At 39.2% G+C, this 15745-nt stretch overlaps 1 protein-coding gene across 7 annotated transcripts in view; it reads left to right on the top strand.

Moving 5' to 3' along the window:
- arvcfb (ARVCF delta catenin family member b) overlaps positions 1-15745 on the top strand; it is a 240004-nt gene extending 224259 nt beyond the window's left edge. For all 7 annotated transcript variants that reach the window (XM_061816537.1, XM_061816532.1, XM_061816533.1 and 4 more), the window contains 8 exons: positions 4631-4758; positions 6013-6163; positions 6845-7037; positions 8215-8326; positions 8784-8871; positions 9885-9976; positions 11890-12002; positions 15616-15745. In XM_061816537.1, the coding sequence (XP_061672521.1) occupies positions 4631-4758; positions 6013-6163; positions 6845-7037; positions 8215-8326; positions 8784-8871; positions 9885-9976; positions 11890-11991 (866 nt within the window). In that variant the 3' untranslated portion in view covers positions 11992-12002; positions 15616-15745. The remainder of the gene's footprint in view (positions 1-4630; positions 4759-6012; positions 6164-6844; positions 7038-8214; positions 8327-8783; positions 8872-9884; positions 9977-11889; positions 12003-15615) is intronic.

Genomic DNA, 15745 nt, shown 5'->3' with positions numbered 1-15745 from the left:
CCGTTGACAGCTGGGATAGGCTCCAGCACTGCCCGTGACCCTTGTGAGGATAAGTGTCTAAGAAAATGGATGGATGGATAATATCACGTTTTTGCAGCCATTTTCCTGACACATTGATGCATAAAATGTTGGTCATATAACACAAATGATAAAAAAGATCTGGGGTTAGTAGCAATGATGACGTATGATTCACATCCGTAACAATTGATTTAAAAAATTGTTATGATCATTTTAATACACAATGTGGCATGAGGTTAAAAAACTGTAATGTTTGAGGCCGCTATCGCTCACTTTCTTCACTTGTGGGAAAGCAATACAGTATTGTGAATAAGCCCGAAGGCTCAGACTAATATAACATTTTTACAGTTTTAAACTAAGCTAAGTAATGTTAGTTTGCTTGCTGGGTTTTTCAGTGCTAGAAACAAAGCCAATCCTTATTTTCTGCATGAAATTAGTCTTCACTACTTTGCTCATCTTTCATTTCATTTTGTATATACCAATATAAAGATGACTTCCTATCTGTCAGTTAGAACAAGTTAATTGGACTGATAAGTATTTTGTAGTTTTTTTTATTTCCCCCTGTTCACGCACTATTATTCTGGTCTTGAAAAGTACAGTATACAGTACCATTAAAAGTATTTTCCCCATGGCAGGTTGGATTTATTGGAGTCATTAATAAATTGAGTTGTCATTTGAAAACTCCACATTGTATTTCTCTGGGTTTTCTCTGAGTGATATTAAAATTGGTTTGATGATTTGAAACTGGTGATACGGTGGAGCAGCTGTAGAGCGTTGGAGTCACAGTTCTGAGGACCGGGTTTCAAATTTGCATGTTCTCCCCGTGCCTGGATTCTCTCCAGGCACTCCAGTTTCCTCCCTCATCCCAAAACCAAGCATTAAGTGATGACTCTAAATTGCCCCTAGGTGTGATTGTGAATGAGACTGTTGTCTATCTCCATGTGCCCTGCGATGGGCTGGCAACCTGTTCAGGGTGTACCCCGCCTCCTGCCCGTTGTCACCTGGGATAGGCTCGAGAATTCCCACGACCCTTGTGAGAATAAAAAGCTCAGAAAATAGATGGCTGGATAATGAACAATATATTCATCAGTTTATATAAATTTTCATCCATAGAGATATAAAAGATCAGAAAGTGTTATCACATGCCAACTTAATATTGTTTATAATGTAAAATTATTAACAGATAAATATCAAGCGCAATCAGACTCAGGCTCAGAAAATGGATGGATAGATGATTTGAAACCTTTATTTGTGATAGAAACAGACAAACAAAAAACAAAAATATACTTTTCACAGCACTGTATTTTTGAGAATTATTGATCGAGTCTTATTTGTTAAGGCTTTGGTGTACTTCAGAGTATTTTCATATTTTGAGGAGGGTTCTGGTAGTCTAAGTTAGAATGAATGACTGGGTTGGTGTTGGATTCAAACATGTCAGATAATAAACCACAATGTTGATCAACTGTAACAGGTTCAAGCTTATGTCAGTGACTATATATTTTTTGCTTAAAACATGAAGACATTTGCTCCTAAAAGAAGGCTAACCCCTGAACAATTGAACAAAAACACAGAGACAGAAACACTTCTGAAATGATCGCTATGACACTGTGTCTACAAATTGAAAAAACAAAAAGCCAACCAGCAGTGTTGAAGATGAACCAGACGACTGAAGATGACGTTGACACATCAGTAGATTGCTGACAGACTGTAAGCCCAGGCTAAAAAGGTAAAATGTAATAATAATATTTGGCCATGATATTCTCATGGGTCAAAAGGGAAAGAAAAATACTTTACAATAAAGGTCGAGTGGATTTCTCGAGTACTATTATCTATCTTTGTTTAATTGCAAATACAAATTCCTTTGACATTTTCAGGTGGTGCCTGACCAACACATTGCAGGGAGGAAAGAGCAAATATACAAATACACATTGTATTAGTCAGAATTGTATTATATTAAGCAGAATTAGGTGAATATCAGTACTGGTTGTATAATTACAAATTGGAGATGAACAGGATTGTTTTAAAAATGCTTTGCAGCTTGGTGTTTAGGCAGAGAAATGCAGAAAGAAGATAATTATGCATAAGGATTCTGAGGCCTATGCTTTCCACTTTGGTCTACTGCCTGTTAGAGAGTAGATATGATTGATGCTCTTACCTGGTCACAAGGCAGGATCACGTGCAACAATCAAGGTTCTGCTCCTGATTACATTCATTTCATTTTTCAGTTTTTGTGTGTGGTTTTTTTTTTTTGTTGCATGATAGCATCATGCATCAGCCATCTAGTAGTTTTGTATTGGGGTTACTGTTGCCACTGGCATTATCAGTGTTTCATCCGAAAATGATGTCATGAAACAAACAAGTCCAATCCAATTACCAATTAGTTTTGCTTCAACAACAACATTGTTGTCTGCAGTCTGCTATTCCCTAGGAATACCCCTTCCAGTTTTCAAATTACAAGTTTTGATTCAATAAGTCTCGAGCTCTAAAAATACAATTTCCTCTGCGGAAAGGGTAATGGTTAAAAAAAAATAAATAGAATAAAAACACTGTAAATATAAGACATGGGATACAAAAAGTGTTTTTTTTTTCCTGTTTTGAGCCTGGAGACCTACGACAAACGCTCTGTTTCCTCTTGTAAATAAAAGGAGGTTCATATTTGGTCAAATGTTTATTTCATTATATCTGTATCAGCAGTGTGTTGTCTGCACAGGTCTGCTGAAGTCATAGTTTCTTATAGCATTCGTGCCTTGGCCACACTCCAGTTTTTATTAGAGTAAATCCATTTGTTTTTCTCTTTGCTATTGATTCAGCGTCTGCCTCTATGAAACCAGAAACATACTAGATATGGATCTTCTCTGTGCTTTATTGTTGCTGCGGGGGACAGTTATATCCTGAGCATGTACACGTCGTTTCTGCATTTTTTTTTTTTTTTTGTCGTTGCACAGTAAATAATAAAATTGACTTGAAAAGACTAGTGTCATCCCTATAAACATTCTAAAATAGATATTGTAATGAAAAATAGATATATATCATTATTCACTTCAATGAAAAAATAAATGTGAGCAGAGAATGTACCATCCATGCGCAAATTTGCAGAAGTGTCATTCTACGATATCCAAGTGGTCGCCATAATGGCTGCATCCTCTGTAAGTGACGTCACCCGGACATTCGCCAATGAAAACACGTGGAGCTCCCTAACTATGGGAGACAAACATGCCCCTTTTGACACAGAAGCTCTTTTCGAAAAGGAGAACACCAAACAACCGAGTGACGTTACCGAGGCAATATTACACTATTGTTTCGAGCCCTCGGGGCAATATTACACTATTGTTTCGAACCATATTCAGATGATATCTGATCACGGCCAAACCGCATCCCCGTCAGATCCACTTCCGCGGCGGAGATGAGTCATCGTGGATGAGCCAGTGTGGCTTATGACAGAGCCGAGCCGTCCTGCTTTAGGGGGGTGTTCACAGACGCCGCAGTACTGAGCAACACAGTCGAGCCGGGGCGCATTCTCGGCTGGGTTCTTCAGAGCCGCCTCCGTCCCCAAAGCCCGACGCGCAGCCATAGCAGAAGCAGTGACCGCCAAACGCGGCGCCTCAGTCAGTGTGGCTGAATTTCGGTGCCGTGGTGGCATATAATGGAGCCGAGCCGTGCTGCTTTTAGGGGGATGTTCAAAGCCGCCACAGTACTTGTTGAACACCTTCGAGCCGGGGCGCATTACTGCCTACCTGTTATTTGGAACCCACGAAGCTCTCGTCCTCTGCACCCGTGCAATCCATTTTTCACAACGAACCGGGTCTCTTGCAAACTTATGAAGGCTAAATCCATTCTCCTGAGTGTTCAAGCAATGTCCAGGAATGCAATGAGCCGGCATTTTGGCCAACACGAAGGAACAACGAGCTACCTTCCCGGAGGTAAAACTAATGGAAACAAACGAGTCCACTTGGGGGCGCCGCTGTCCTTTACGTCACTTCCTGCTTCTTCTCGAAAACAGATCCCTGGAGAGGATTTTCATGGCGGGAGTTACAAAAAGCTGTATTCGTCAAAATCATGTTTTGTGGTGAAAAAACGCATGGGCCCATATTGGCTGATGTTTTTTTTTTTTAATAAAATACTAAAAATAATCCATTTCATGACAGGAGCCCTTTAAGCTCCCACTCACTAGTGTGATGTTTACTGTTATTGATCATGTCATGTGAACAGTTCAGAATGGCCTTGACAGAACTACTAACACGGTCCAAAATCTCACTTGTGTGTCACTTGGAAAATTACCGCAGGCTTTGTGATTCTGTGCCTTTTCCTGCTTGTGTCTACTTTGTTAAATAGAGCTCATAATGTAATTATGTTTCCATCCCCTAATGATTAACATTGGTGGATGTGTTATGTGCAAGCGAGGCCAAAACATCAAAAACTCTGGACTTCTTGGATCTATAATCTCCTTCTTGTGTTCTCCTTGTTTGTCATTGTCAAGTATTGACTGCCAATAATCTTTAATAATGTTCTTAGGTAGATGTTACATCAAAGAATGATAACTGGCATGTTCTGGGCAAGATCTGATGTCAAGTATGTCTTCAAGTGTCCTAACCAGGTGTGTGTTTCCTTGTAGGTTTTGAACTTCTATATCAACCAGAGGTGGTGAGACTCTATCTTTCTCTATTGACTGAGAGCCAAAACTTCAACACCCTGGAGGCTGCTGCTGGGGCTCTGCAAAACCTTGGTGCTGGGCAATGGACTGTGAGTGCAAGGCTGGGGTGGTACAGCAGTCACCAAGTTTGTCATACTGTATTTATTTTTACAACAGTGATATACAGATGGAGGGATCCTCAATCAATGTTTGGGATGTAACAAAGAGCAAAAGGAATACATGTAACTATTTAAAAAAATATCCCTGTGTATGAGATAAAGATAAACATATCTGAAATACAGAGTGTAATCAAACAATTCTAACAGCACTGGGTGGTTCGGCATGTTGTGGAACTAATGCGTACATCTCTGTTACATTTGCCTCTAATGATAAACGAGATGAGAGAGTCTGCAGTCAGCATCAGACATTTATTTCAATTAAAGCAGCAGGGGATGATATACTGAGAAGCTCTCTGGCTTGAAGGCAACTGTAAATTATCAGTAGGAAAGCCTAGGTTTTACATTCCAGCAAAAAATAAAAAATAAAAAAAACGTAGCTGTTTTTATACATGCTGTTTTGTATTTAGCTCACAGCAGCTATCAGGGCAGTGTGACCTTTCAGTCATTTGATATTGTCATCAGCAGCCACCTCCAGCTTCTATGAAAGAATCACACGAGTGGTTAATTGTATCCAGCCCCTAACACGTTTTATTTTCGCAATAGTTCAGCCGGAGTGTTTTGGTTATTTTGAGGAGGAATCCTATTCTCCTTTAAAACTTTAAATTTATTTTCCTGTGGAAGCTGATCAGTAGGTCCTCGGGCCAGATTCTGTAGCAAGAAGAGCTGCTTATACATTTGTCACATCTGGCTGCTAGACGAAGCCTGTACTTTCTCCTTTGACTTTTGCTCTTTCTCAAACCTTAAAACACCATTCCTTGTTGGTGCCGCTGGGTCTTGTTGAATTTTAAGGTGTACTACTGCCATCTTGTGGCTCCAATATATCTAATCAGTTTATACCTCAAGGATAGAACCCTTTTCATGTCCATGTCCATTGTCCAGAACGCTTATCCCCACAAGGGTCGCAGCACCCTTTCATGTCAAATCTATATTTTATGGAATTATGTCATTTTTATAATAATTATTATAGACAGTTTTGCCCTATGTGAGCCCCTATGTGGTATTTTGAGTTAGAATACTACGCAAGGAGACAGTGTGATTGCATTATTGTAGTGTTGCCAGATATACAGACATGGAATGTGGTCCAATTGTACCAAGTATTTTTTGTGACCCTCTGGCATGCCAAGAAAGAAAATGGTAAATATGTAGAAATGCACTCACACCTGGCCATCTCTCTGTCCCCCACAGTGGTCCAATTACATCAGGGCCACAGTGCGTAAAGAGAAAGGTCTCCCCATCCTGGTGGAACTTTTGCGCTCTGACTCCGACAAGGTGGTCCGAGCTGTGGCCATCGCCTTGCGCAACCTCTCCATCGACCGCCGCAACAAGGACTTAATTGGTATATATTATATACACTCACATTCAATACTGTGGGGATTTTATTTTGTTTTATTTTAATGGTTTTAATGCATCACTATCATCAAGCTGAGTCTCATTATAATAAAGGAATTTCTCTTGTTGTATTTGGCATTTAAAAGTAATGTATTTTGCATGTTAATGTCATGACAACATATGATACTGGGCAGCACGGTGGCACAGCTGTAGTGCATTGGCTTCACAGTTCTGAGGGTCTGGTTCAATCCCACCCAACCTGTGTAAAGTTTGCATTTTGTCCCTGTGCCTGCGTTTGTTTTCACCAGGCACTACGTTTTCCTCCCAGATCCCAAAAACATGCATGCTACGAATCTCAATTTCCCGTAGGTGTGAACGTGAGTGTGAATGGCTGTTTGTTTATATGTGCCCTGTGATTGGTTGGCGACCAGTTCAGGGTGTACCCCACTTCTGGGTCAAGGATAACTGGGATAGGCTCCAGCACACCTGCTCCGAGAGAGGAGAAGCTGTACGGAAAATGAATGAATGAATGATACTCTATATTACTATTTGGAACCACAACTAATTTGGGAAACCCTGTTGTGCACATTGTGCCTTGGGAAGAAGTCTACTGTCGTCCCATTTTCACCCAATTTCAATTATTTTTATTGGTGATAATAACTACTTTGTATTTTTTCTCCGTGAATAGGAAGTTACGCCATGCGGGACTTGGTCAGTAACTTGCCCAGTGGACAGCAGCGACCCGCCAAGAACTTAGAGGAGGACACCGTGGTTGCCATCCTCAACACTATCCACGAGATTGTCACAGACAGCTCTGAAAATGCCCGCTCTCTCATTCAGGCCCAGGCCATTGAGAAGCTAGTCGCTATCAACCGAACCAGGTGCCCCTTACATTTTTTTTTCTGTTCCATGAGTGTGGTGATTTATCACAGGCTAGACAAATTAAGTTGACGAAAATGTTGACAAGGCAACCTGTCAGGTACAATCCCAACTGTGCAATTGCTTTTTTTCCTCAGTCTGCTGTACATTCCATAATAGTCAACAGACTCTATATACTTCCAAGTTTACATTTCAAATTGTACTACTAGTCCATGAAATCAAAAATATTATTTGACACTCTATATTCCAATGGCCATTGGAAATATGATATTTCATTAAATGCTAAAGGGTTAGCATGCCACAACAGTAAATCTCTCTCTCTCTATCTCTCTCTCTATCTCTCTCTCTCTTGCTCTATCTATCATTCAGCTGTCAGGCAATTGATCATTTTGACAATGCTATATTCATTCATTGATCTTCCGTACCCCATATCCTCACAAGGGTCACAGGCGTGCTGGAGCCTATGCCACTTGACACTGGGCAAGAGGCAGGGGACACACTGAACTGGTCGGCAGCCAATCACAGGACACATATAAACAAACAGCCATTCACACTGACATTCACACCTACGAGCAATTTAGAGTTTTCAGTTAACCTACCACGCTTGTTTTGGGAACCTGGGAGGAAACTGGAGTATCTGGAGAAAACTCACAGTGGCACGAGGAGAACTCCACTCAGAAATCTGAGGCAAATGTGCAAACTAATTGTCCACCATGTCAAAAATGTTATATTAAGGGAGATATATTCAAAGCATTGTTTGTAGGTTTCCTATTCTAAACTGTGTAAAAGAAAATTCTGCCCCTCTTTTAATGCTTGCCCTTTTCAAAGTTAAATATTTTTTATGAAGGGTTATTGATCACACAAAGTGACACTCGAAATGATTAGAGAGATAGTTTATTCACAAACAAACTTGTGTGTCCTTTCATGTCTCTTGAGATTGGGTTACTTTCGAGTGAGAGGTTTATCCAGGTGTAATTGATGGGGGTGGTTTTCAAGTAGCTAATAAAAGGAAATGTGCCCGTGAAGTAAAACCAAAGACCCTGAAGCCACTCCAAGAGCGAGCACTATTGCTGCTTGTGCACACTCTCATCACTTGTGTGGAGTTACAGCAGAGGAACGTTTGCACTTTCTAGCATTATTTCAGGATCTATTTCTACTTTTTTGTTGTTGCCCCCGCAGCCAATCCACAAGAGAAACAAAGGCCGCATCTCATGTGCTGCAGACTGTGTGGAGTTATAAGGAATTGAGGAACGCCTTGACTAAGGATGGCTGGAACAAGAGCCATTTCCAGGTGTAGCATATGTCACTGGATGTCGTTTTTCAGTTAGCATGTTCTTGAAAATGAATTTAAGCATAAACCTGCCTAAACAAAATGGAATCTGTTCCAGATGGCACCTTAATGTATCGTTGTATTGACATCTGTAATTGTGGTCATTGCAGTTGGTATAATATATACTGTTTCAAATAATTGCATTACCTTACCATTTACTGTAGCTAAACAATCAAAATTGTGTTTTTATAGGCCGTATGCCCGATAGAGCTCTAGTTTTGGCTTTCATTAGCTTCTGCAGTTGTGCCCAATTAAGAACGGAGTGGGATCATGTGTTGTACATCTGCAAACACCTCCATAGTGAAAGAATTATGATCTCATGACTCCCCAAGGAGTACAATCAATTTACTAAATTTTGTTTAATTTGTCCATAAAATTAGCTGCAATAATGAACTGTTGATCAACAATTCTCTTTCAGCCCACGGTGACAGCAACCCCTAAAGGAACCAAGAACGGCAAACCGGGTTATGATGATACAACTCTGCCCCTTATGGAGAAGAACCAAGGTCGGACAGAACTTTTCATGTGCTTCGAGCTATTTGGCAGAATGAGGGAATGAGAACCACAACATTAGCTGGCAGTATTGAAAAATATATGACAGATTTGAAGGCATTAAGACCACATGATGGTCTCATTTCTAATTTGAAGCATGAATCGATGTTGCTGTACTGTGAGCAAATCCTATTAAGATGTAGAAACTTACAAAGTAAGCAATTTTGTTGTAATTAATACCATGTACTGTTTCTGAACAGGCAATGAATATTAACTTCCATTAAGATTCAATATAAACTGAAGGCCTTCAACAGCACCATAGCAGTTGTAGTTGTAATACTGTAAATGAACTACATTGTTTAATATCCCAAACACAAAGTCTTTACACAGACATTAAATATATATATTTACAGTACTGTATATATTTTATTCCTGATGGTCTGATTTGTTTTGTGGATGCACATGTTTCTGGAAGTATTGCGCCCATACCCTGTGTTCTTAAAACCTTATTTTTAAGCATCAAATTAGACATAAACATGGATAAAGAAGTTATTTTGAAAAAGTGTTCTATTGCTGTTGGACTCAAACTTTCTTTTTTATTATTTGTTCTGTTTTTTCCCCCCTCAAATTTTCAGCTGATCGGGGGTCAAGATGAGGCCATTAATTTGTTTTTTCCAAATTAATTAGTTTTGGTGGCATTTTCAAGTAACCCTGAAAAAAAAAAAACGTATCATTAGAAACAATTGCTTTTTGGAATGAATGAATAAATAAATACATCATTCAAGAGCTGAATAATACGAACAGATCCACAAAAGTTTAAAATAAAAAAAAACCTTGAGTGAAGGGTGTTAGAGACTTCCTACTATTCATTTTTAGAAGCTGCTGTGATGCCCATGAAATCCACAAAAGCCCACGCGAAGCACATGCAAAGTATTGGCTTCACTTGTGCTGTCCACCTTAAAGCAACTTAATGGATCATTTGTTCTTTCCAACAATGGAGTTGACCACCCTTCTCTGACCTCATTAGATGGTTACTCTACCATTGACCAGAGGGACAAGGACTCCAAATACAAGACGGGCGACAGTTCAGTGGACCTGACAGAACGGGAGCCACTAAAGGTACCAGCAGAACTTTTCTTGTCCCTCGGGGTTTGGGGATGGAGAACGATCTAATGATGTCCAATTGAAATATTGTCACATGCCCTCTTCCTTCTCCCCTCTCTCTCCCTTGCTTTTCTCTTCTCTTGGTTCTCTCCATGTTTTCTGTGGCGGTCTTTAGTGGAACATCTTAATCCTATTTATTCTTTAAAGTGGATGGAATTTGTTGTTCCCCTTCATTTACAGTATGTGTCTGTCTGCAGCTCAAGGCTTTGGATGTCATCAGATCTGTGAGCCACCAGTTAATTAAGTGTGAGCCTTTGGAGTCTGTAAAGTAATTTTGCTTGCACTGAATAAAATAGCTGGCGACAATTCCCTCCCTTGGAAACCAAGCCACGCTTTCAATGGCAATGAGAAGACTGAGGCTATTATCTAATGGTCTGCTGCTGATCATACTGACTGTTTTCAGTTAATTAATTTGAGATCTGAGTATTGATACGCCTAGTAGCTTTCAGATTACGCTATACTTCATATAGATATACTCTAATGTTAAATGATTCTAATTCACTCTGTTGTACTGTTAAATTAATGCCACAAACAGCCCTTCCATGTCCATTTAGCATACCCTGGCTGGTGTTTCCCAACCTTTACTTAGCTAAGGCACCCATTTTAAATGAGAAAAGTCTCACAGCATGCTACCAAACAAAAATGTCACAAAGTACTGAATTCTTGATGCTCTCATAATGTTTGAAATGTCTGCTGATAAGGCTGACATACTGCCAGGAAGACATGACATATTTTGTTGAATGAATAGCAAGAGGAGGCTACACACATTTGTTGTTCATTGTGCTATCTAAGGGCTCTCATTTAATTGTTCTGCATGTTGCTATACATCGCTGACAAAGCTAGGTGCACAGAGATAAAGTTAAAATTAATAATTAATAATTGGACAAATTAACTGTAAGTGGGTGATTTCCCACATCTCACAGCACCCTGGTTGGGAGTCACTGTTCTTGGCATCTCTTAGAGTTTAGTGTCTTATATCTTTGAAGCTGTAAAATACTATTTGCAACATTGGTAGAAATGCATAGGGATCATATTTATCACAAAAAAAATACAATGCAGGAAGACGTTTTTTTCTGAGTTACAGAAAGAAAACAACCAACGTAGATTTATTACCGACATTGCTCAATGATACCACTCACACTGAAATGTAATAAATGTAAGCAAATCCAACCTCAAAAGTACTGCTTTTATTCAATTAACATTTAACTCCCACAGGCTGGGAACATACCAACAGTAACATCTGTAATGAGATCTTTTAGGTACAGGTACATTAGAGCAGATTTTACCTTAAGGGCCTTGAAAACAAAAACTACTCCTGTATCCCTTTTTCTGACCACAGACTTGACAACGAAGTACACTAAAGGACTACTGACCTCGGATGTATTGTGAAATGAAAATTAATGTCATTTTAAGTTTTTATACACTGCAGTCTTTGAAAAAAAAAAGTGTGCTTGGTTGAGCAAATAAGGGAAATGGACTTCAACTGGGTTAACCTAACCCTTTTCGGAACTTTTCTTAAACATGCTCGTTTTAGCACAGCACCAGACAGTTGGTTTGACTTTCAAAACAAAGACTGCAATAGTAATCATGTTTACAGTGTTCAATCTTCTAACATTACTTAAAAAAAAATTATTCCATGTCTGCAATCTGTACCTCGCAAAGGTAGTCATAATACAGTACTTTGCTGTCCTTCTGTCTTTTGCATGTTGCTCTGTCTTCTTTGCCTTTATCGTTTATTGACAGTAAAAAAATTAACATTGGCTTCTCTGGACTTGGCTGCATGTCTATGTTTGAATGTATTGGTCCAATGTATTGACCTCCTTTTGTTTTATGCCTTGTGTTTTTTTTAACCCCGTCCTATTGCACAGAATGACACAAGTAGGAAACACTATATCAGGAGTAATAGGCCTGCGGTCAGTCTGGTGGACGCTTGTGATGTTAAGCCACAGCCTGTTGATTCCTGGGTCTAAATGCATGCATGGTAGGTCTGAAAAAGAAAAATCACAAAAAAACCATCCTCATCCCTGAGTTGGACCATAGCAGTCCTGTTCATTCCTCATGCATTGATTCCATCTATTTTCCTTTCATCTCCACACAATGTCATGCAGAGTTTCTGTCACTGAGCACTTGCATCTCATGTGTCACCTGGTTGCACTGCACACACACGCTCCCTTCTGTCCCTCACTGAAATGTATTTTAATCACTTGAAATTTTGATCACTTCCATCTAAAGAAGCTGCAGATAATTCATACTGACCTTGCATGCCAGATTTGATTACTACATATTGATATATAACAATGAGTAGATCTCCAACAACAAATAATAATGTAAACCAAATACTGCTCACATTGAGACCATAATATGTCGCAAAGAAAATTGGATATATAAATCCTCGGTTCAGGATTTCTCTCTTATATATTATATTTTATTGTGTGTACATATATACACTATATACCTGTACAGTGAAGAAAATTAGTATTTGAACACCCAGCTTCAGTATATTGCAGGTTCTCCTACTTAGAAATCATGGAGGGGTCTGAAATTGTCATTTTCACTGTGAGAGAGAAAATCTAAAAAGAAAACTCCAGAAATCACAATGTATGAATTTTTAATGATTTATTTGTGTCATACAGCTGCAAATAAGTATTTGAACACCTGGGAAAACTCTCCTTCTTTTCCTTTTTGGCTTGTCCCCAATGTTAATATATGGTACAGTAGCCTTTGTTTGCAATTACAGAGGTCAAACGTTTCCTGTAGTTGTTCACCAGGTTCGCACACACTGCAGGAGGGATTTTAGCCCACTCCTCCACACAGATCTTCTCTAGGTCAGACAGGTTTCTGGGCTGTTGCTGAGGAACACGGAGTTTCACTCCCTCCCAAGATTTTCTATTGGGTTTAGTTCTGGAGACTGGCTAGGCCACGCCAGAACCTTGATATGCTTCTTATCTTAGGAGCCACTCCTTGGTTTTCCTGGCTGTGTGTTTTGGGTCATTGTCATGTTGAAAGACCCAGCCATGACCTATCTTCAATGCTCTGACTGAGGGAAAGAGGTTCTTCCCCAAAATCTCACAATAAATGGCCGTGGTCCTCCTATCCTTAATACAGTGCAGTCGTCCTGTCCCATGTGCAGAAAAACACCCCGAAAGCATGATACTACCACCCCCATGCTTCACAGTAGGGATAGTGGTCTTGGGCTGGAACTCATCATTCATCTTCCTCTAAACACTTAGTGGAATTATGACCAAAAAGTTCAATTTTGGTCTCATATGACCACAAAACCTTCTCCCATGACTCCTCTGTGTCATCTAAATGGTCATTGGCAAACTTAAGACGGGCCTTGACATGTGCTGAGTTAAGCAGGGGAACCTTCGGTGGCATGCATGATTTCAAACCATGATGTCTTAATGTATTACCAACAGTCACCTTGGAAACGGTGGTCCCAGCTCTTTTCAGGTCATTGACCAAGTCCTGTCGTGTAGTCCTGGGCTGATTCCTCACGTTTGTAAGGATCATTGAGACCCCACGAGGTGATATCTTGCATGGGGCTCCACTCCGATTGATATTGACCATCATGTTAAGCTTCTTGCATTTTCTAATGATTGCTCCAACAGTGGACCTTTTTTCACCAAGCTGCTTGGCAATTTCTCCGTAGACCTTTCCAGCCACGTGGAATTGTACAATTTTGTCTCTGGTCTCTTTGGAACAGCTCTTTGGTTTTGGCCATGTTACAAGTTTGAGTCTTACTAATTGTATGGGGTGGACAGGTGTCTTCATGGAGCTAATGACCTCACACAGGTGCATCTGATTCAGAATAATACATGGACTGGAGGTAGACTTTTAAAGGCGGACTAACAGGTCTTTGAAGGTCAGAATTCTAACTGATAGACAGGTGTTCAAATACTTATTTGCAGCTTTATCACACGAATAAATTGTTAAATTGGATTTTTGGATTTGGATTTTTCTTTTTAGATTATCGCTCTCACAGTGGACATGCACCTGTGATGAGAATTTCAGACTCCTGCATGATTTCTAAGTTGGAGAACTTGCAATATAGCAGGGTGTTCAAATGCTCATTTTCTTCACTGTATACACAGTTTTATAGAGAACCAGCAACAAACTTAAAAGTCCTCCATCTTGATGGACCTTAACTCAATAAATGTATCTTTCAAAATAAATGAAACATCAAAGTTACTGTATTTCCATCGACAATAAGCATATTATTGCTTTTTATCATCATAACAGTCACCAGCCACAACGTTGCGTACACGCGTACAATCTAATGAGAAAGAGGAAAAATGTTAATATTTGGTTTGGAATGAAAATATCTGAGAGGTGTTAATTAGAAAATCTTTGTATTATTGTGGCTGTGGTTTGTAGTTGTGTAGAACTGGTAGACAACTGTATTTTGTTACCTCATAAATTTATTGTATAAGTACTGCATACATAATGTAGTGATTGTCCTAGTGGGTGTCCTTTTTGGTAATGCAGCTTATTCACTGACCTAATTTGACATCTCAGGGAGCAACTCTGCAGCACTGACAAAAAAAAAAGAACTTCTGGGTTGAGAGAAGGTAGAAGAAGTAAACAGGCTTTTAACTGTGAACGCAATTCTGCAGCAGCTCAGTCATTGAAATGTGCACTGAGATCCACTCGTTGGCTCCCTTGACAGCCTTTGCTGAAATTGGTAGCAAATGATGAAGGGGGATCATTTGTCAGCACTCCACACGGATCCTCCTAGGACAGCTTAAATCAAAAGGGCACGAAGGGATAAGACATGCTCATACTAATAACAAGACACACATTATAAATCACTCCTACGTTCTGTCATTGTTCAAATGACGGAAAGATAAGTTATTCATAAACAAATTGGTAAAAATTTGTCAGTCATAAAGTAACATGACACTTTACAAAAAAATGTTTCATCAATAAGGAGATGTATTTAAGATGAAAGAAAATCAAACATTTCTTGTCTTTCATTTAAAAACAAAAAGGCCTGCATATTCAGTGATTGGTTAATTGCATTTTCTTTTCCCAGAGTCCAAGTTGTCCTGATATTGTGGTTTATTGGGCTACACACATTTAAGCTGTTTTCATGGTACAAGTGTGTATTTTATACTTTCAACATTGTCTTTATTTGTGCTCCATTCTGTGTACTGACCACCTCACGTTTGTAACGTCATGTCTGTCATTCATCTTTTTCTCCACGACCTTTTCTCACTGCAAGAAATGAAATATAAAGTAGTGACAATATTGTTATTTAGTCTAAAATGAATAATAACAACAATTCTTGTTATTATATTAATTTAACTATGGGTTTGATCAGATTTGAACCAAAGGATGTGCAATTTATATTTGATTGCTTAAAAATGTATTTGACCAGCATTATCTGTTTTTTTCCTCTAAGACCATCATGGTGAGCTTTAATGCACTTTAATTTGGAATTAAAAATGGATGTTCTCTCATCCCGTTGTCATAAACGAATGTGTTTAATTCATCAGGGTGCCATTTTTTTTAAATCTTTCATTTTTTGTCATTTAAAGTCATCCGTATCTTTCTCCTAATGTGTTTTTTCTCATTTTGTTCATTCACTCTAGGCTTAAAACTGCACCAGAGTAACACCGCGGGAGGATCTCTCACATCACCACTGCCATTTCATACGGAGCTCGTGTTTGGAGTTGAACTTTGTACAGATAGAAGAATTAAAATAAATAGTAACAATTGTGG

This window comes from Syngnathoides biaculeatus, chromosome 4 (assembly GCF_019802595.1).
Source record: "Syngnathoides biaculeatus isolate LvHL_M chromosome 4, ASM1980259v1, whole genome shotgun sequence".
NCBI classification, from domain to species: Eukaryota; Metazoa; Chordata; class Actinopteri; order Syngnathiformes; family Syngnathidae; genus Syngnathoides; species Syngnathoides biaculeatus.
Note: the sequence above shows the minus strand (reverse complement) of the source record. Positions and strands in the feature narration are given on the sequence as shown.